Raw genomic sequence first — 20,086 nt, forward strand, 5'->3', positions numbered from 1 at the left:
AGGGTGAGCGGCACGCGCCTCCTGCCTCCCCAGGAGACTCTCCAAAGTCAGTAGGTACGTCCGACCCAGGCTCCTTTCAAATGACAGCTTCTGCTCTGGGTCCCAGAGCGTGTGAGATTTTGTGCGTGCCCTTTAAGAGCAAAGTCTCTGTTTGCCCCAGCCGTCTGGCTCTCCCGAAAGTAAGCGCCTCTGGCCTTCAAAGCCAAATGCTCTGGGGACTCCTCTTCTCAGCACAGGGCCCCCAGGCGGGAAGGCCCCAGACCGCTCACTCCTTTGGAGAACCTCTGCAGCTGTAATTATTCTCCCATTCGTAGGTCACCCACCCAGGGTTGTGGGACTTGACTTTATCGCAACTTTGCTCCTGCAGCTCGTCTTGCTGTGGTTCCTTCTTTCTGTCTTTAGTTGTTGAAGATCTTTTCTGGTAGGTTCTGGTCTTTTTTTATCGATGGTTGTTTGGCAAACAGTTGTGATTTTGGTGTGCCCATGAGAGGAGGTGACCTCAGGGTCTTTGTACTCCACCATCTTGGCTGATCTCCTGCCAGGGTTGTTGTTTTGTTTTGTTTTGTTTCACCCCATTTTACAGATGAAAACAATGAAGGCAGAAATAAATTAAGGTATGTAGCCAGTCACACAGCTAGTAAGCCGATGACCCAGGGTTTGAACTAGGTTATCCGTCTCAAGTTAGACGATAGGAATGGCATCTTGTAAATGGAAAAACTACACCTCGTTGGAGGCTGCATGACTTGCCTCAGCCGCCTTGCCAATAAGGATGAAAAGCAGCTCTTCAACCGCCTCTTCACCCCACATGCTACACTCTCCCCGTTACACCACCCGAAAACCCCTTGCAGCTTCTCTAGAACAGTGTGGCCGTAAGTGGGTTTCATAAATAGTTTTTTAAATCAAGTACTTGTTCAAACACTTAAATGCTATTCTAAATGCTTTACAAATATTAACTCATTTAATCTTTGTAACAGAAGGAAACAGGTACTATTCTCATCCCCATTTTATTATTTTTTTTTAAAGATTTTTTTTGACGTGGACCATTTTCAAAGTCTTTATTGAATTTGCTACAATAGTGCTTCTGTTGTTTCTATGTTTTGGTTTTTGTGGCCACGAGGCATGTGGGATCTTAGCTCCCTGACCAGGGATCGAACCTGTACCCCCTGCATTGGAAGGCGAAATCTTAACCACTGGACCGCCAGGGAAGTAAGTCCCTTCATCCCCATTTTAAACATGAGGAAACTGAAGCCTGGAGAGTATGTCACATAACTGCTAACGGCAGAGCCAGGATTGGAACCCAGACAGTCTGTCTCAGAATAGGAAAAAGTCCACAGTTCATTGCCAAGTGCCTTTCTGCCCCAGGCATTACTGTAGGAGCTGGGCACCCAGCAGAGAAAAAAAAGCACCCGAACATGCCTGTCCTCCCGGCACTTACATTCCATTGTGGAAAAGAGAATGAAGTCTAGATAAATTGGAAGACCTGGGAAGGATCCTCATGGGTGTGACTGCGACTGGGTACCAAGAGGGGAAGAATGGTGGTTGACCTGTGAGAATGGGGCGAGGAGGGGGGCGCAGGCAGAGCGAGGTGAGGATGGAGATGCTGAAGTGATTCCAGACAGCAGAGAGTTCCCCGCAGTGCATAATGGGCGTGTGAAATCGGGAGTAGGTGAGGGAAGGAAGATAGCCCAAGCCCCGGAAGAGGACAGGCGTGTGACGAAAGGGAGGGAGGAGGACCCAGTGGTGGTGACCCCCCGTCTACACCACGCCCCTCAAGCACTGCATGCTCAGTTACCCGAGGCAGGCCTGTGGGGCTTTGGAGTCGTGCAGATATATCTGTGTGTGTAGTAAGAGTCTCAGGTTTTGCAGCCCTGCCCTTGGCCACCCTGGCAGATCACTTCTGTCCCCTCCATCTGCACCTGATGTTCCGGCACAGCCCCTGCATCTCCCTCCTGGCATCACTTCCATCACAACTGCTTTCTCGAGGCCTGGCCACAGAGCGCGTCCTGGATGAACAGCTTCCTATCATCCAGTGTGAGGCTCTTCCAAAAACAGATAGGAAACAATGATGGAAACAGGAAGCATCGGCAGGCCTACAGGGGGGATGTCTCAGCCCGCACACCTCCTTCAAATAGTAATAGAATCAGAGGGGAAAGTTAGAGAACATTCGCTGTGAAATCAGAGGACCAAAAGAATTGAGACACTTGCCCAAGCACTTTGCAAGTTATAAACTGAGCCAACCCTGGACCATCGGCCTCCAGACACACAGTCAAATTGATCTGAACCACGTCACACTGCCTCAAACCCCATCTGCGGTCACTGTCCCAATTCTTTATCAGTTGGTCCTGGTGTGAGAGGGGACCGTGGAAAGAAAAGGACAGACATGCCAGCCGATCCCATTAATATCACTACAGCTATTTATTATCACACCAGCTCACATGCCAAAAGACACTCTTGAGACACTCTTAATGGTCCAACTCTTAAAGTTGGACCATTAAGGGAAGGGTCCATGATTAAGAGCCACATCAAGGACAGAGTCAGAGGGCCTGACAGTTGTACTAAAAAAAAAAAAAAAGCTACCGTTTTTGAGCCAGGTTCTGTGTTGGGGCTTCTCATGCATTACATTGTAGCCTCACAATACCCCTGCAAGATGACTATTATTATTTTCAATTTACCTGAAGGAAGCTCAGGTTCAGAGAGGTGAAGTAACTTGCCCCAGGTCACACAGCTAGTCGGTGGTATGGCCAGGATTTGAACTCAGGACTGTTAGACTGAGAAGCCCAAGCTGGTTTCCAGCACACGCACTCTCTGTGAAATTTTAATCCAATGACAGTTGATAGATCTGGGCTCTCTGGCATCTGGGACAAAAAGGAAACCATAGTCCTTAAGATACAACCAAAGGAAGCAAAGTAGATCAGAAAGAAATGATTTCCTAGCAGACAACCATTTAAGGAATGATTTCATGAAAGCTTAAATTGAACACAATCAGTTAATTACATCTATCTGGTTATTCATATGGAAATAAAGATGAAACTTCCATCCCCGTCATTTTAGTGCTTGTATTGATCTTTCTAAAACATGTCTGTGGTCACATCACTCTCCCGCTCCAGACTTTGAAAAAGCTCTCCATTGCCTCCGTCAGTGTACTTCAAACTTGTAAAAAAAAAAAAAAAAAAAAAAAAAAAGCAGATTGTTTTCTTCAGATAAAATCTTACATGGAATGCTAAATATGGCAAGGAATAGAAGCAAACCTTTCCAAGCTAAAGCAGTGAGTAAAGGTGTAAAAAAAAAAAAAAAAAAAAAAAAAAAAAAAAAGCAGGATTGTTTTCTTCAGATAAAATCTTACATGGAATGCTAAATATGGCAAGGAATAGAAGCAAACCTTTCCAAGCTAAAGCAGTGAGTAAAGGAAGAATGGAGAGAGGCCAGGGAGGGCCAGGGACCCCAGACAGTTCCCTCCCCTGAGCAGGCCTCTCCCCTTGCCCAGCTACCCTGTCCCAAGAAGACTTTTAACTGCCCTCCACAGTCTAGGGCCCCTTCTGAAATGTACTGATCTACCAACATGAGAAAATGCAAAGCTTTCAGCCTGACCTTCCAAGGCCCCCATCGCCTGGCCCTGACTGCCACTTCACCGTGGTCCCTCCACATCCCTAGCCCCAGCTCTCCACAAAGCACAGGCTTATGCTCCACCAGATCTCTTTCCACTCTTCAAACACATCCTAAATTCACCCAGAGCCTGCCCTCTGCCCAGCCTGTTCTAAGGCCCAGTAGCCAGCCACCCATCCAAACACTTTCTTTCCTTCAAGGAGCCTGCACTGGCCCCCCGTTCGCGGCTGTCTTTCCTCCCTGCCTCCCGCGCCGGCTCCTGCGAGATCTCTGTTCGAGCTCCTAGCTCGCCCTCTTTGTCTGGAGTTATCTATGTACAAGTCTCATCTCTGTAAGACTGAACTTTCAGAACAAACCCTGGCTTTTCCATCTCTGATGACCCCCTGCCCCCCAGCACAAAGAGAATGGGTGCTGAATAAATGCTTATTGAGTTTCACCCCATCTCTCCCGACCGACAAAGAGTAGGTGGCTCCCAGGTAGATGGACGCGTGTGGACTTTGTCGTTGCAGCCCTGCCATGTGCGCCACTAGCGCCTGCGACCTGGAGGAGATCCCCCTGGATGATGATGACCCAGACAGCATGGAATTCAAAATCCTGGAGTTCTACGTCAAACACCACGTCTTCAAGAACACCTCTGCTGTCTTCTCACAAAAGCTCCCGAGAACAAGAAGTTTGTCCCAGAGAGGACCGGTGAGTTGGTCGGCAAACGAAGCATGGACACAGGGACCGTGGACTTGCAGAAATTCCCAATCCAGGGAGGAGGCCATAAACGTTGGCAAGAAAAAGTCGTCTTGGAGAACACTCTTTGGAGTAGCAGGGAAGGAGGAGGGCTCTCAGAGCTCGCGTCCGGAGATCCGTTTACAGGGGCAAAGTACGGTGGGACCTCAGAGTGGTCCTCACGGTCTGCCATGGCCGAGGTCCCTCTCCAACGTGGAACAGCGCTTACAGCGTGAAGGTAGGCTTTTGGGGATTCTTTCTCTCCCGCAGCCATGTCTTTCCCTTCTTTTTGCGCCTGGGGGTTCACCTCCTCCCAGCTGGTAATGGGGCCTTGGGCAGGGCACTCTTCGAACCTCAGCTTCCCAACCTATCAATACTCAATTCTGATTTCCCTGCTTTTCTCAAGACAGAGAAGAAAGGAAGAGGATGGCCGTGAAGGGTGACGGCATTGGTTTTCTGGCTCCACCGTCTATAATTAAACTTGCTGCCCAAATTCCTAATCCTCAGTGCCAGAGACCAATATAAGAGAAATAGCCCCAGCTGGGCTCGGGCTGCTCTTCTTCCAGAGGGAAGTCAACTCCCCTCTCGGGGCCTCTGTGTTTCCATCTGTACGTTGGCCTCTGAAGGTGGACGGAAAGATCAGATAGCTGTACACAAAAAATACCTTTCAAAGTACAAGCCACTCAAAAAACAACCAAGAAGAATTCTGACAAAATCTTCCTTCAGTGGTACAAAACACATTGTGTTGAACAAACCATTCTCGTGAAAGGCTTTACAGAATTGCCCCTTCATCCACAAACCCTGGCATAACCATCTTCTTCCCCTCCAACGATACCTTGTGCCCAATGCCCAGATTTTAAAAGAAACCCCCCTCCTGCTGGGCTGATTGGCCTGTGTAACTTGTCAATAATTAGTCAACAGGTGGCAGTAATGCCTCAATTTTTAAACATTGTGATGGCTGGCTTATTACTTGGAGAATCAGCCCGCACAATGACAGCTTTAGATCATTCACTGTGATCAAGGAAACTTCCATTTCCTATTAGACTTACAGAATTTTAGGAGAGGGGAAGTTAGGGTCGGGATTACCTGGGGGACTCCTCCTTCCCCCAGGGGTACAGCAGGCTTCTTCTACTGGGGGTGGTATCTGAGCTCTGGAGCAAACAGAACAGTTTGGAGGCACCTCAATAGGCTTTTCTGCTTGTCCTGTTCTTTGGAGTTTGCCAGGAAACAGAAGATTTTACAGACTTTAACCTTCTGGCTTTCCTGAGAAAAATGACGTTCTGTATTTCAATATTACTGAAGTGTCATTTGACCTTTTTTATTTTCTAAAATTTCCAGATCTCTGTGTAGATATACAGATATCCCTACAAAAGTAGAAATGGTTACCTCCTAAGGAGGCTTAGCTTTAAGGATTTAAGTACAGTTGTTCCTCCCTTCTCACCTTCCTCTCTCCTTGCTTTCTTGTTTAGTTAATTACGTGGGTAGTTAGTTGGTTTTATGTTGGGTGTGACCCAAGAGGGACTCACGTTCTATTTCTATTCTGCCACATGTAAATCAGAGCTTACCGGTTGGCGTCCCCCGGGTTCTTTTAACTAAAGGTCGCAATTTAGCCTGCGCTGCCATTGCCAGGACTCAGACACCAGGCTGGAGTGAGAACTATGAGGTTATGTCCCAAGACCAAAGTCTCATAGTGAGAGGCCTTGGAATGTAGAAAAATGAATGTCAATACCAATTTTAGTAACACCAACCCGGGTTTTTTTGTGAATCTTTTTTTCTCCACAGCTATGATTCGCTACAACTTCAATAACATAGAGATTATTTTTCTCTCCCATAAAAGAAAACCACAGTTTGGCAGCCCAGGCTTGATCTACCAGTTCCACAGTCTTTAAGGATTCCTATTCTGCCATCCCTCAGCTAGTTGCTTCCAACCTCAAAGTCACCTTGAAACCCAAGGTGGCTGCTGGGACTCCAGCCATCATGTCTACATTCCAAGCAGGAAGAAAGAGGAAGCAAGGGAAGGACAGAAGGGTATCTCCTTCCTAGATAATTCAGCTCCCTTTCAGAGAGCTTTCTTAAAACTGTACCCAACTTCTTACATCTCAGTGGCTACTCCTTACTGCGGACGAGGCTGGGAAATGTAGTGCTGCCAGCTTCCCCTGGCATTTCAGGGATCTGTTACTAAGGAAGAAAAAGAAAATGGATACTGGGTAGGAAATAGCAGTCTCGACCATATGGAATTCTCTCCCAAACGGCCTGCCTCTTCTCTTTAAAACAAATGCCTCAAGCCAAATGCCTTCCCAACCCCGGCTCTCCTGCTCTCCTTAATCCCACAACGAGCCCCCAAAATAAACTCAAAAGGATGGGTGGCCTTTCTGTTCTCTCTCCACGCCCATCCAATGTTCCCTTGCCTATCAGATGGGACCAACTCTGATAGGAAGGGAATTTTTTTTTTCCAGTTTTTAAAATTAAGGTATTAGAATGGGAATCTTACCTAGAGCTAATTAATCTGAGTCCAAATGAGGTTGCTTAGAGTTTTTCCTGCACAGATTTCACCTGCATCCCTCCGATCCGCAGAAACAGATACACGCACACAGGTTAGTCAGCTTGGGTACCTCCACGTCTGCCGGGGGTCTTGTAATTGCCCTGCCACGTGGCGGGGGATGGGGGATGGGGAAGGACAACCTTGGGGGCCCTCATCTGCCTCCTTTGAGGGCAAGGGGGGCGGCAGTGTGACTTCCGTGGAAGAGAGCGTGTGAATCACCCCGCAGGCCGCACAAGGTTGCAGAGAGGAAAGCACGCGGAAGCTTTCCTCTCCCGTCTCCTGCGGACACAAGGGAAGGCTCCCACTGGTTTGGGGATCCAGCCTCTTGCCACCTCCTTCCGTGGGTGACCAGCATTCACAAGGAAGCCGGTTGGGCTGCAGTAAGGTGATTTAAAAGTGGCAAGTACTTTTGGTTGGGTTAGCATTGATCCTTCTCTCCTTGACCTCTCCAATTCTTCTCTCTCTAATCCACTCCTGATCTGTTTTTGAACCCTATGGATGGAGCATCATGAAAACTATGGCTTTTTAAGGAAGCCATTATGCCTGTTTTTAAAGGAAGGCATTGTGGACAGAGTGTCCGTTCCCATGGCCTTTCAGCGAATGCCCAGCGGGGTGAAGGGAAAGCACCAGAGCGCCATGTGATGGGCGAATCCAGGGAGAGAGGATCAGGAATCACCTTGGCAGCTCCTTAGGAGGGCAAACCCTGCTTTTCATGTGACACAATCCCTCCCCGGACCCAGGCCTTGCCTCTCTTATCTCTCCTGATTGACAAGGTCCGGGTGTTCCCCTGGGTACACCCACCTTCTGGCAAAACCCCACTCTGTTACTCTCGTTAAGTCTTATGAATTAAGTACCGCTGTTCTTAAACATTGCATGATACGACTGCTCCGTATCAAAGGCAGAACTTGTACAAGCTTCTAAAAGTTAAGACCTTAGTGATGGATTAACAATGTAAATTTTACTCCCAAATCACTCAGCAGTACTGCCTGCCCTCCCAACCCGACCCCATCCCCTACCAGGGGCAAAGTCGACTGGTCCTTCACAGGCTATGACATTCAGGGGGCCAGTGCCATTTAAACCTTCATGTCCCCAAATGCTTTATCCTTTAGTTGCGTGTGCAAATTCATGACATAAGGCTTTTCCTGGATTATAAACTCTTGAAGGTCATGGGTTAGACTTTATGCATCCTTGTTTACCTATCAGCATTTTTCGCATGTTTCCCACTAGACATGGAGGAGAGAGAAGACACGTGACCATGCAAGCAAGGGGAGTTCAGTGTTCACTTGATAATGAGTCATGAATATGGCCTGAGAGCAGGGATATTTCTCTTTCCTCCGTGACAACCCCCAAAGGCTTGTCACACTGCTGAATGCCCTCCTATGTACATAGGGGCCAGCTCTCCAAGATATAAAGGATGTCCAAAAAAAAAGAATACAAATAAAAGCATAATGAGCATTCCCTCAAGCAAAGAACTAAGCACTCCCTTTTGTGTTTCCTCCCTTGCAAAGGGGCAAGGGGACCCTAATTTTGCAAGACTTCAAAAAGAGGGTGCAGAGGGGCAATTGTGTCGAGGTGGCGATCATTCCTCTGTGTGCTCCTCCTCCATCCCAGCCTCTGCCAGGCAACTGCCAGCGCTTTCTGAAGAATGGACTCCCCTCCACGCACACTCCCGGCCGTCTCCTTTCGCTCCAGGCTGGTGTTTTCATTTCAGGCAACTGTGCATACCAATGAGCTAGACGAAGTTCTGGGAAGGGCCTGTCAGCACCATTTTGTCTTGTTTCAGCCGTGGACCCCAAAGTTGTTTCCATTGCCAACCGAGTTGCAGAAATCGTTTATTCCTGGCCGCCGCCTGAAGAGCTCCACAGCCAGGGAGGAAGCTTCAAGTCCAGAACGAGTGTGGCACGCCAGGGTCTCCAGCACCAGGGCTTCCAGCCTGGAGCTGCAAGTGGGAAGAGAGGTAAACTTCCCTTCTGATTGTTTGCACTGGGCTGTCTGCCACGCAGAGGTCTACAGCATTTATGTACTTATTCAGCTCAGGGCTCTGCGCCTTAGGAATCTCTGCTAACCTGGCCTCAGGGCACGACAGCAGCATGCTGGAGGCACAGACCTTTAGCTTGAGAGACCAGCCCAAGCCAAGGCGAGTGTGCCAGCAGCTGGAAGCAACAGGCCAAACTCACTGATAAGTCCAAAGAAAAGTCTCCTACTGAGGGGTAGGAGGAAGTACAAAGCGTGCACTCAACCTTGTCCACGGCGGGGGGTGGGGGGCGGGGGGTGGGGGTGGAATGCACGTTCGATTGCATCAAGTTAGCGATGGCCAAGGACCAGTGTACTCGAGCAAGTGCACAGGGTATGGGTGGAGCATCGCCTGGGGATTTACGATATTGCCTTGGGCTCCTGCGAAAAAGCAGGGGCTTGTCAGGTACCAGGTCTGGGGCAAAACGTGAAGCAGAACTGAGAAGTAGTGATCAGACTGGGTCAGTGGTCACCAAACTATAGCAATAGGTAGGACTGTGGATCGCATCTGACTTGCAGGAATTCTAGAGTTGAGGGGGGCGGGGGGCGGGGGGGCGGGGGTGGAATGCACGTTCGATTGCATCAAGTTAGCGATGGCCAAGGACCAGTGTACTCGAGCAAGTGCACAGGGTATGGGTGGAGCATCGCCTGGGGATTTACGATATTGCCTTGGGCTCCTGCGAAAAAGCAGGGGCTTGTCAGGTACCAGGTCTGGGGCAAAACGTGAAGCAGAACTGAGAAGTAGTGATCAGACTGGGTCAGTGGTCACCAAACTATAGCAATAGGTAGGACTGTGGATCGCATCTGACTTGCAGGAATTCTAGAGTTGAGGGAAGCAGGACCAAGTGCCACAGGAAGAGAAGTTCAGTCCGGCCATTCCCTCATTAATGACTATCCTGCCCGTGGTTCTCTTTCCCAAACTCCAGTGGATGACGAGGGCCCGAGCCGGCCCCTGAGTTTGCAGTATGCCAAAATAGAAGGCGAAATATTTATCCTCCAAGGTGGTGGTGGTGTCTCCCAAGCTCAGAAGCAAAGTGGTGAGTTTGTCCACCCCGTGCGGTGCTGCTGGGACCACAAACTACCAAAGGGGCTTAGAGAGTGAGGCGCTGGGAAAGGAGGACCCTTCTGATAGCAAAAAAACAGTGTTCCCACTTTATTGCTATCTCACGTGTGTCTGGGCCTCGTAAAGCAATACCCCCAAACCAAGCAAAAGCTCAGGCTCTCATCCTTTGTGCGCATGAGAAATTCAGGCTGCTGTTCTAGCAACTTTCCTGGAGAGAGGCGGCAGCGTCAGATAAAAACTACACGTGGGCAGTGGAAGCATGCAGTCCTTCTTTTCCCAGGTGACTTGGGTCTCAGACTTCCTACCACCTTGCCCTTCACTCGACCTTGTGGGATGAATTTCCTGGCCTCTCCTCCCCTCTCCCTCTGGGACAACATGAGGACTCCATGACTTCAGAGACTGCGCCATAAGGAAAAAGCGCCATCTCTGTTTGGATTCCGCTCTACAGCAATGACCGTTTTCCTACTGTTTCATGTTAGCACATTTTGAGACAAGAAACATCAGACTCCACCTTCCCTGTTCCAACACACACACCAACTGGAGCCACCTCTCTCTCTCTGTCTGCCATGTTAGCCTTTGGGGTGGGAGACCTTATTCATTTTATATACTTACACTCCACCTTGTTGTAAAGACACAGCATACAAAGTACGCATTTTAGTGAGATAAATCAAATTTGAAAGATACTGTAAAAAGAAAACAGTAGGAAAATAGGTGGGCTTAGGAATGAGTTTAATTCCCCAAATGCAGGAAGGCTATACCCCCCTCGTAGGAGGCCACAGTTTGGCTCTACACTCTCTAGCAGCTAACACAAAGGGGTAAGATGATCCAGTAAGGATTTATGGTGTCTATATGGAAAAAGCACCATCTGCTCAAGACAAACCCAAAGACCGAGAGAAACTGCTCCTAAATGTCTTTAGAGATAAGCTCATGTATCTTCAACAACATTTTTACAGTAAATAAAGTGATGAGTTTCACGGTGAGAACTGTGGGGGTGCTGGGGGAAGAAAGAGAGGAAAGGAGGGCACTGTGGGAGAGGGTGTCTGGAATGGTTTGGGCCTGATCAGGAGAGGCAAGGTAAGATTTACTTTGCTGAGAATTATGAAGGACATGTCTTCCTCAATCCCTAAGCAGGCTACAAGCATTGTCCCTGGAAACACTGAAGACTGCTTTTTCTTAAAAGAAATAACTGGAATTTTCCCCTGGCAGACGGAGAAGACCAAATAATAGCGAGAATCGTTGAGCTGCTGAAATATTCGGGGGATCAGTTGGAACGAGAGGTAGGGAGCTTCTTGAACTAACGCGTTTTCTTTCTGTGCCCGCGCGCTGGTACCCAAGAAATGGAACTGTACTGCTGCTTGGACTGCTTTTCAAAGTTCTGGTTTCCACTTAGTCCTAAATTTTATTTCCCTTGGACTCAAAACTCTTCATGCTGGCAGCATCTCAAAAATGAATCACTTCGGAAAACATAAGTAAACCTTCTGGAGCCTCCTTGGAATTTTTGGAAATGAAAAAAGTAACTTTGTTTTTGCAGGAAAAAGACACCAATAAATTAAAATTTGCTGAATAGAATTATGAATCTAGTTCCCCATGTAACTGATCCTCAGGGAAGTTTAGACTCTTGCATTTGCCCTGCAGCCTGGATATCTGTGTTCCACAGCTGCTCCAAGTCTGGCGTCTTGTCTGAAACCTCCCCCTAGAAAGGCCGGGCTGTTCTCTCTCAGCAGTTCGGCCCGGGGGCAGGTTAGTGTTAACTCGGAGAACTTTGAGGTTCCTGCCATTTAGAAGCTGAGACCAGTCATTCCCATTAGAAACGTGTAGGAGTTGCCTTCGGGTAAAGAGGTAGTGAGCAGGCCCCCCTGTAGCCAGGGCTTCTCAAGGGATCTCGTCCATGTCTGCCACCCGCTGACGGCCGCGCAGCCTCCAGCATCTGAGCACCGGGGCCTGGCCTGTGGACCCGTTCCTTTGTTTGGCCAGGATCCATGGGGAGGAAGTCAGGCCTGCGGGGACTCTGCAGGAGGGGGAAACAGCACTCACTGGCCAGCCAGCCACCCCCGTCTCAGCATGCTCTGTGGCTCCTCGACGCCTTTGTCACACGTGTGCCCAGACGATGGGGACCAGGACGGGGAAGGGCAGATGAGGTGGTGCAGAATGAGAAACACTGAGGAAACCAGGGGTGTCAGACCAAAGAAAAGAGAAGGGGGTATGGGAGCTTCAGGGCCACAGTACGGGGTGGACAGGGGTGCAGAGGAAGCAGAAAACAGAAGAGGGCACATGGTTTAAGGACACCCCTGTGTTTCTCCAGAACTAACATCAATAGATAGATAGGAGTTACAGGGCAATTGATTTCTCCCCACTTTAAGAATGAATTTTCTAGCACTCAGTGCTGTCCATCGAAGCCAAGGGCTGCCTTGTGAAGAAATGATCTTCCTGTCTCTAGAAGAATTCCAAGTAGATGCCACTAACCGGCCCACAGTTCAGTACTTGAACTAGGAAGGATGTGACAGGTGTGCTCAAGGATTCCTTACGGCTCAAAGTTGCTGTGGCTCTCAGGGCCGTCTCCTTCCCGGCCTCCCCCGGGGGCAGGGACTTGCAGTAGGTCAGGGAGGCCAGGGACGGGGACGTGGTATGAAGGTTGACCCTTCTGGTTATGAAGAGAGACGCTTTCCTTTTCACCCCACAGATTACCACTTTAAAAACCTCACTTTGCCTGATGCACTCTCTTGATGATTTGGGGACAGTCATTTACATTATTTATGTAGAAAACATGGTGGTGGTTCTCTTTATGTGGTTCCCCAGTAGAGGACTCTGGTGGGAACACATAGAAGGTCTGCTCGTGCTCTGTGGGTGTAAGTTCCCCACAGAATGGGACAGTGACAAGGAGGAGGGGACCTGCCATGTCTGCAGAGTGTCTGCAAAGCCACTCATCCCCGAGGGCACTTGCGGGCTCCTCCCGCACCCCCCTGAGATGCCAGAAAGCCAGGTGCAACCCCAAGGGGCAGGGCGGGCAGAGGGGGTACCCCGTGGAAGGTGTTTCTTTCTGGCGTTTGATCATTTTACTGTGCCGGCACGGTCCTGGATTCCAGCCGTCCGCTGGAGGTTTCGAGTCTACCTTCTTCCACTGGGTCATGACTAAGAGAAATCCATTCTTGGTGTCGAGGATGCTCCTGCTTCAGATTTATAGCTCAGATCAGGCCCCTGTGCCTCCGGGAAGTTGGGAGGAGGTGGGCTGGGCTCAGATAAAGGACACGGCTCCACTGAAAATCTTTATGTCGCATCTGACTCCTCATCCCCAGAATACCCCTTTTAGAAACAATCCTGCTCAGCTTCTCGTTCCTCAAGGACAGAACTAGTTGATTTTCAAATAAACACATAGTCCCTGATCACTGAGAAATTTGTTTTCACGTGACAACCATCACTTTACAGACATTGCAAGGAGGGCCTTAGATGAGGATGACGTATGCTTTAGGACACAAGCCCTGATTTTTTTTTACAAGCAGAGGCAGGGACTTCCCTGGTGGTGCAGTGGTTAGGACTCTGCATTTCCCCTGCAGGGAGCACGGGTTCGATCCCTGGTTGGGGAACCAAGATCCTGCATGCCTTGCGGCACGGCCAAAAAAAAAAAAAAGCATCTCGCATCTTGAAGCAACTTGAAGACAACTCAGTTACCCTGGGTGTGTAGTACAGGTACTGTCATCCCAGTATAGAGATGACAAAACTGAAACCGAGAGGTTAAGTTCTCCAAGATTGCACAGCTAGTAAGAGGTGGAGCAGGAGGGTTTGAGCCCAAACAGTGATTTCCAGGCTTCAGATTCTGCCCATTACACAACCTCTGACAAAGCACTTTGCACTGCGTTACAACCGTCAGCAGACTGTGAGCCCTTTGAGTGAGGGGCTGAGTCTTAACCGTCCACGGTACCACCTGTTGGGTACTCAGCGCTCAGGAAACATCTGTTGAATGTGGAACGAATGGGCTGTTCAGTTTGTATTTGTCCCCGTGAAAGGAATTCACAGAGAAGGTCCATGCCCAATCCGGTCCTGCAGGACATGGTACCACGATTGAGACCAGAATTGAGGGTTTTCCATTGGGTGTTTCAGTTGCCCAGGGTTGAGTGGGAGAGTTTGCCTGCCCGGGCCAGGCTGCTGTACTGACTGCTTCTCCTCTTGCATACAGTTCAAGAGAGACAAGGCTTTGATGAACGGCTTCCAGGACGGGCTGTCCTACCCTGTTTTCAAGACCATCACAGACCAGTTCCTAAGGGGTGTGGACACCAGGGGAGAATCAGAGGTCAAAGCTCGGGGCTTTAAGGCTGCTCTTGCAATAGACGTCACGGCCAAGCTCACAGGCATTGACAGCCATCCCATGAACAGGGTGCTGGGCTTTGGAACCAAGTACCTGAAGGAGAACTTCTCACCCTGGGTCCAGCAGCACGGTGGCTGGGTAAGTGCATCCTATTTAAAAATAAATCTTCCCCGAACTCAGAGGAGATGGGATGGAAAGGGGTTTTTGTGGTTTGTTTTTTGTTTTTTTAAGTGAAGGGAACACATCTTTGAAGCGGTTCTCATGGGTTTCGGACACTTGAGTGGCGAGAGATGTATGCCGTTGATGGGAACATATTTTTTAGTGATTATCTTCATTATCAATAAATATTTACTGAGCTCCCAAAGGGTATGTGGGGTATGTGTGTGGGGGGAGAGGGACTGATCGGATATAACAGGAAATGAAGAGATGTTGATATAAAATGTTTAGATAGACATAATTTCTGTTCTCACAAATTTTGCAAGCAACGGAAGTCTAGCAGTGAGACAAGGAGAGGCAGATAGTTCCTTATTCTCTCAGATGCTGATGGGGTGTGGGTGTAATTCTCACGCAGAGGTTCAGGGCTTATGACATTTTGTCATTGCTGCTTGGACCCAGCCATTTTGACAGGGACATTTTGATAACTGAAGAGCAGTTAAATTTTCATCTATTTTTAATTACCTGCTATCAGGCAAAACAGACCTCTCTACCTCGATTCCTCACCTCAACCCCTCTCCCATCCTTTTCCCTTGAGATTTCCTTAAAACTGCCATGTTCAAATGGCCTCATAACAGTAACCTTTTCAAAATGCTTTACCCCATCCAGAGCTCTAAATCTCAATACAGTTAAGTGCCCTACGTACGAACGAGTACTGTTCTGAGAGCGTGTTCGTAAGTCCGATTAGTTTGTAAGTCCAACAAAGTTAGCCTCGTTACCCAGCTAACACAATCAGCTATATAGTATTGTATTGTAATAGGTTTATAGTACTTTTCACACAAATAATACAGGACACAAAAAATCAAGAAAGCATTTTGAATCTCACGGTACAGTACCTTGAAAAGTACAGGAGTACAGCACAACAGCTGGCATACGGGGCTGGCCTCGAGTGAACAGGCAGGAAGAGTTACTGGCTGGAGGAGGGAGAGGAGGCAGAGCTGAAGGATGACGGAGGAGACGGAGAGCAATAGGAGATGGAGGGCAGGCTGCACTTTCACTCATGCCCGACATCGATGGCACAGGTTCTGGTTCCTTGCTGGAACCAGACGCACGTTTGCATCTTCGCAAGTTCACGACTTGAAGGCTCGTATGTACGAGACTTACTGTAGGCCTAGGGCATTTCTGTCTGTTCGAGCCCTTCCTAGGAGGACATACGCTATCATCAGTCCTCTTTCCACCAGAGTGGTCCAGGGGCCAGGAGAAGGTTTGAGTCTGCTCTGGACACGGCCCTGGGGCCTCCAAACAGGCTTAGTGTCTTGGCTACCAGACGGAAAGTACAGCTGATCGTGCCTAAGGGGCTGAAGTGCCCACCATGGTCTCCAGTGGCTACCCATTAAGCAACCCAGACTTCTGTTCTTTCCTATTTTCCACTTTTGCACCAGATATAATAGCCCTTAAGTGGCTCATCTGAACAAGGCTCGTAGGTATTCTAAACTCCAGCTGCCTTAACTCACGCTAAGAGGAGGACAGAATCCTCGACGTCACTTCAGCTTTAACTGCTCTTCCTTCCAGGAACCCCCCAAGTCCCCCTTCTGCCCCAGAGCCCTTCCTGACTACTCCGGCTCAAGACTCTTACCAGCCTCTGACCTTTTACAACACTTCATGTTTGCGTTATGATTATACACAGGAAATTACCATCATTGTTGGTCTCGTTAATATATTTTTCCAGCGAGATTATAAGTATCAATTGGGCTTACAGGTCCATTCTCAAAAGTCTATTTAGTTAATTAATGTAGCTGAAATGCCAAAAGTGTTCTATGAAAAACTGTGTTTCTACACCAAAAGCGGAAGCGACAAAAGAGAAAATAAACTGGACTACATCAAAATTAAAAATATTTCTGCTTCAAAGGATACCATCAAGAAGGTAAAGAGACAACCCAGAGAATGGGAAAGAATATTTGCAAATTATATATCTGATAAGGGACTTGTATTCAGAATATGTAATAAATTCTTACGACTCAACAATAAAAGACAAAAAACCCCACAATTTTTAAAACGGGCAATCGATTTGAAGAGACATTTCTTCAAAGAAGATATACAAATGGCCAACGAGCACATGAAAAGATCCTTGCTTGCCATCTTCATTTCAACATTAGGGAAACGCAAATCAAAACCACACTGAGATACCCACTAGCATGGCTAAAATAAAAAAGACAAGTGTCAGTGAGGATGTGGAGAAATTTGAATCCTTATACATTTCTGGTTGCACTCTAAAATGGCCCGGCCCCTCTGGAAGACAATTTGGCAGTTCCCCGAAAGGTCTATACCCAAGAAAACTGAAAACAAGTGTTCACATAAAAACTTGTACATGAACGTTCATAGCAGCATCATTAGTCATAATGGCCCAGAAGTGGAAACAACAAAGAAGTTTATCCATGGTGAATAATGAATGGAAAAACCAAATGTGGAATATCCATACAGTAGAATAATATTTAGCCATAAAAAGGAATGAAGTATGGACAGGTGGATGAACCTTGAAAACATTATGCACAGTGAAAGAAGTCAGACAGAAGGGTCATATATTGTATGATTCCATTTATATGAAATGTCCAGAATAGACAAATTCATAGAGACAGTGGTTTCCTAGGGCTTTGGGGAGAGAGAACAGCGTGTGACTGCTGACGGACACAGAGGTTCTTGTTGTGGTGATGAAAATGTTCTAAAATCAGATAGAAGTGATGGCTGCACAACTTCGTGAATATACTAAAAGCCACTGAATTATATACTTCAAGAGGTTTTATGGTATATTTCCAAAAAAATCTGTTATGAAAAACAGTGGTTCTGATTCTAGTAAGCAAATAAAAAGGAAAGAAAAAGAATACAAAAAGTTTTATTAGTTTTTAATTTGGCTGCTAGTGCTAGAGAGAAAAACAGTTCCAGTCAGAGAAAACAGATGGATTTTTTTGGGGTAGACATAATAAAGGGAATTTTCAAAGGCTTTAGAATTTTGTGGCACTAGTTCTTTAGCACTTGTACTTTCAATTCAAAATTTATTAGTTTACTTTTCCAGGTCATCATAAATCTTAATCTTAAGTCTTGGCCACAGTTAGGTTTAATTTGGAGCACGTAGCTAGAAATTAGGAGGGAAGAAAAAGAATAAGAGGGAAAGGACTAATTTTTTCCAAAGTTGCAGAGACAGAGAGTTGCAAAAAATAAAGGATGCTGCTGAAAGAATATTTATGAGTTGATACGAACTATGAAAGTGGGGAGGAGATGTGGATTGAGACGGGTTGCTCAGTCTCCCTGAACAGGAAAGAGATGAATCTGGGTGGCAAGCCTTCCACTGCCCCAGGGATTTTAGTGGCTCTCTGGAGTGTCCTTGTAGTGTGGTGCGGAAGGAGAAAAACTATTCCTAGGCACACGTTTTCCAGGAGCTCAGGGTTCCTAATTATCTTAGTCGTCCACATTTCATAGGAGTGCATCTTATCTTCCCAACGGAACTGCAAATCTGTGAGGGCAGAATTATGTATTTCATGCCCCTTTTTCTCTCTCATAGTTTCCATTACTTTTACATATGTCATAGATGTTCAGCCGATACTTGTAGAATAATGAGTCGATCAAATGAATGAATAGCGACTCTATCCACAAAGCATGCCAAACAAGCCACCATTTGATTTTAATTTATTCCTTGGCCTTTTTGCTTCACTTGAAGCACCATTCACATGGTTAACCTGTGGTCCTGCAGCCTCACCCCTTCCACAGCACTTTGAAAGAAGACGTTTGCAACCTCTTATAGGTTTGCCACCATACTCATCAACCTTTCAGTATCTACTCTTTCGAATTTTACCATAGAATCAAAGACTTTTCCCGTCTAGTCGGTTAGCCCTGGGTGTGTAACATAAGTCCTTCGCTGATAAAGTTTTCCTTTCAGGCATACCAAGGATGCCAGTCACCTTTGCAAACCCTCCCCCAACCTTAACGTGGTCTCCAAGCCTTGGGTCATTGCCTGGGATAAGAAAGCAGAGTTAGCAGGCATATGTTTTCACTTCAATAGTGAATCAAACTTGGAATTTTAAGAATCTATTTCTCTTCCCCCCCCTCTCCTCTAGGAAAAAGTACTTGGGATATCACAAGAAGAAGTAGACTGAAACATCAGAGGATGTGTAATCTGCAATACCCATGGTCCAACTCTGGTCTTGTGTACATCAGTCTTAGCACAGACTACGGGAGAAAACAAAAATGGACAAGGCAGATGGACCATTAAAATCTGCAAAACCATTCTTCCTGCAAATCAAGAGGCATCAGGAGAGGCCTTGAAATCTCCGGCTCATAGAATCTAGTAGCATGGCCCTCGGCATCCGTGTTTTCAGGTCTCCATTGAGTGTGTAAGGAAGTCTAGAAAGACAAGTGGTAATTTTCCATTCAAATGCTTAGAACAGAAGCCATCACCCTGCCTCTGCCGGCCACTTTAGTGAAAGTGTGTGACAGATGTTTGCTGACCTCATGAGGGTGAAATGATAAACGGTGCATTTGCTTACTCTTTGGTTTCCAGTACTATTTATTTTTCAAACTTCACTTGAGATGGCCTGATAAAGACACTGTTTCAAGCCTACCTTTAGGCCGATGTGGCTGCTCCTGTTGGTAGACAGAGCTCAGAGACTCCTGAGTTTACTGCTGTATCCACTAGCCTGGGAGAGACTGCCACATCTGCTTTTTGACTCACTTCTCTTGGAGAATTCTTTGGCAGTTTGAAAAACTTCCATTTGGCAGAAAACGACTATTCCTGTCACCCTCAACTATCTCAGTGACCCCACCTCTACTTCTCGAGGTTTCTAGGCCTTTGTTATTTTTTGCGGTAATGATTAGTGGTTGGTAAAATAAATATGCGGAAAGATAACTGTCAAAAGAGTATGTTTATGGTTAAAATAAACAGTAAGTAAGAGTATAAGATTTCTGTGAGGATCATATAAGTTAATTTATATCAAGCGCTCAGAACAGTGCTTGGTATTTAGTGCTGTATTCACTTATGTCCACTATTATGTGCTGCCCTCAGCTAAGCTGAAAACTTCCTCTGCTTTCAAAGCAGTCACTGATAGTTTTTCTGAAATTGGTACTGTTCAGAATGAGCCTTCTTAGTAAGTGAAGTATGTTCCATAGCAGGTGTTTAAGACACAAAACAATTTTTAAAAATACTATCCAATTAGAGTCTTACAAATTTCTGGCTCCCTAGCACCCAGCACGTAGCCTGATGTAAAGTAGTTTAATAGACCTTTGATGAACAAATAAATGAATGAGTTTATCAGACATATTTTCAGCTTCAAGGGAAAATTGGAGCTATCTATTATCACATGCTTCACTACTCTACTCTGGATTAAAATGAGTTATTCTCTTTTACCTTCTTCCCCCTACATTGAAACTCACGAATTTTAGGGCTAAAGGAGTTTCCTTTTACAGATGGAGACACTAGAGACCACCTCCTCTCCATTCCAAACTATTTGCAGTTCCCCAAATGTATTATGTAACCTTGTACCTCTGAGCCTCATAACATTTTCCCCACTTGGACTATTCTTATCTGTCGGTCCTCTTTCCCCTGTTTTCCCTAATCCAACTAATTCTAGCCCATTTTTGCAAATCCATTCCTTCATTTTCTCCAGGAAGCATTTGCCAACCTTCCCTGGGCCACCATGAGACTATA

General features: G+C 46.9%; 1 protein-coding gene across 1 annotated transcript; it reads left to right on the forward strand.

The window, feature by feature from the left end:
• The first annotated feature begins 4,112 nt into the window (after window positions 1-4,112).
• BCL2L14 (BCL2 like 14) lies at window positions 4,113-18,539 on the forward strand. Its single transcript, XM_007114024.3, has 5 exons — window positions 4,113-4,558; window positions 8,646-8,819; window positions 11,145-11,215; window positions 14,110-14,376; window positions 18,501-18,539. The coding sequence occupies exons 1-5, from the start codon at window positions 4,120-4,122 to the stop codon at window positions 18,537-18,539; spliced, it is 990 nt and encodes a 329-aa protein (XP_007114086.1). The 5' UTR covers window positions 4,113-4,119.
• Window positions 18,540-20,086: the final 1,547 nt, after the last annotated feature.

This window comes from Physeter macrocephalus, chromosome 6 (assembly GCF_002837175.3).
Source record: "Physeter macrocephalus isolate SW-GA chromosome 6, ASM283717v5, whole genome shotgun sequence".
NCBI classification, from domain to species: Eukaryota; Metazoa; Chordata; class Mammalia; order Artiodactyla; family Physeteridae; genus Physeter; species Physeter macrocephalus.

Bases quoted from the DNA above. Each gene is read 5' to 3' on its own strand.
- BCL2L14 (XM_007114024.3), top strand. From the start codon at position 4,120: ATGTGCGCCACTAGCGCCTGCGACCTGGAGGAGATCCCCCTGGATGAT. The intron at 4,559-8,645 runs GTAGGCTTTTGG...GTCTTGTTTCAG, and splicing joins ACAGCGCTTACAGCGTGAAG to CCGTGGACCCCAAAGTTGTT. The intron at 8,820-11,144 runs GTAAACTTCCCT...TTCCCCTGGCAG, and splicing joins AGCTGCAAGTGGGAAGAGAG to ACGGAGAAGACCAAATAATA.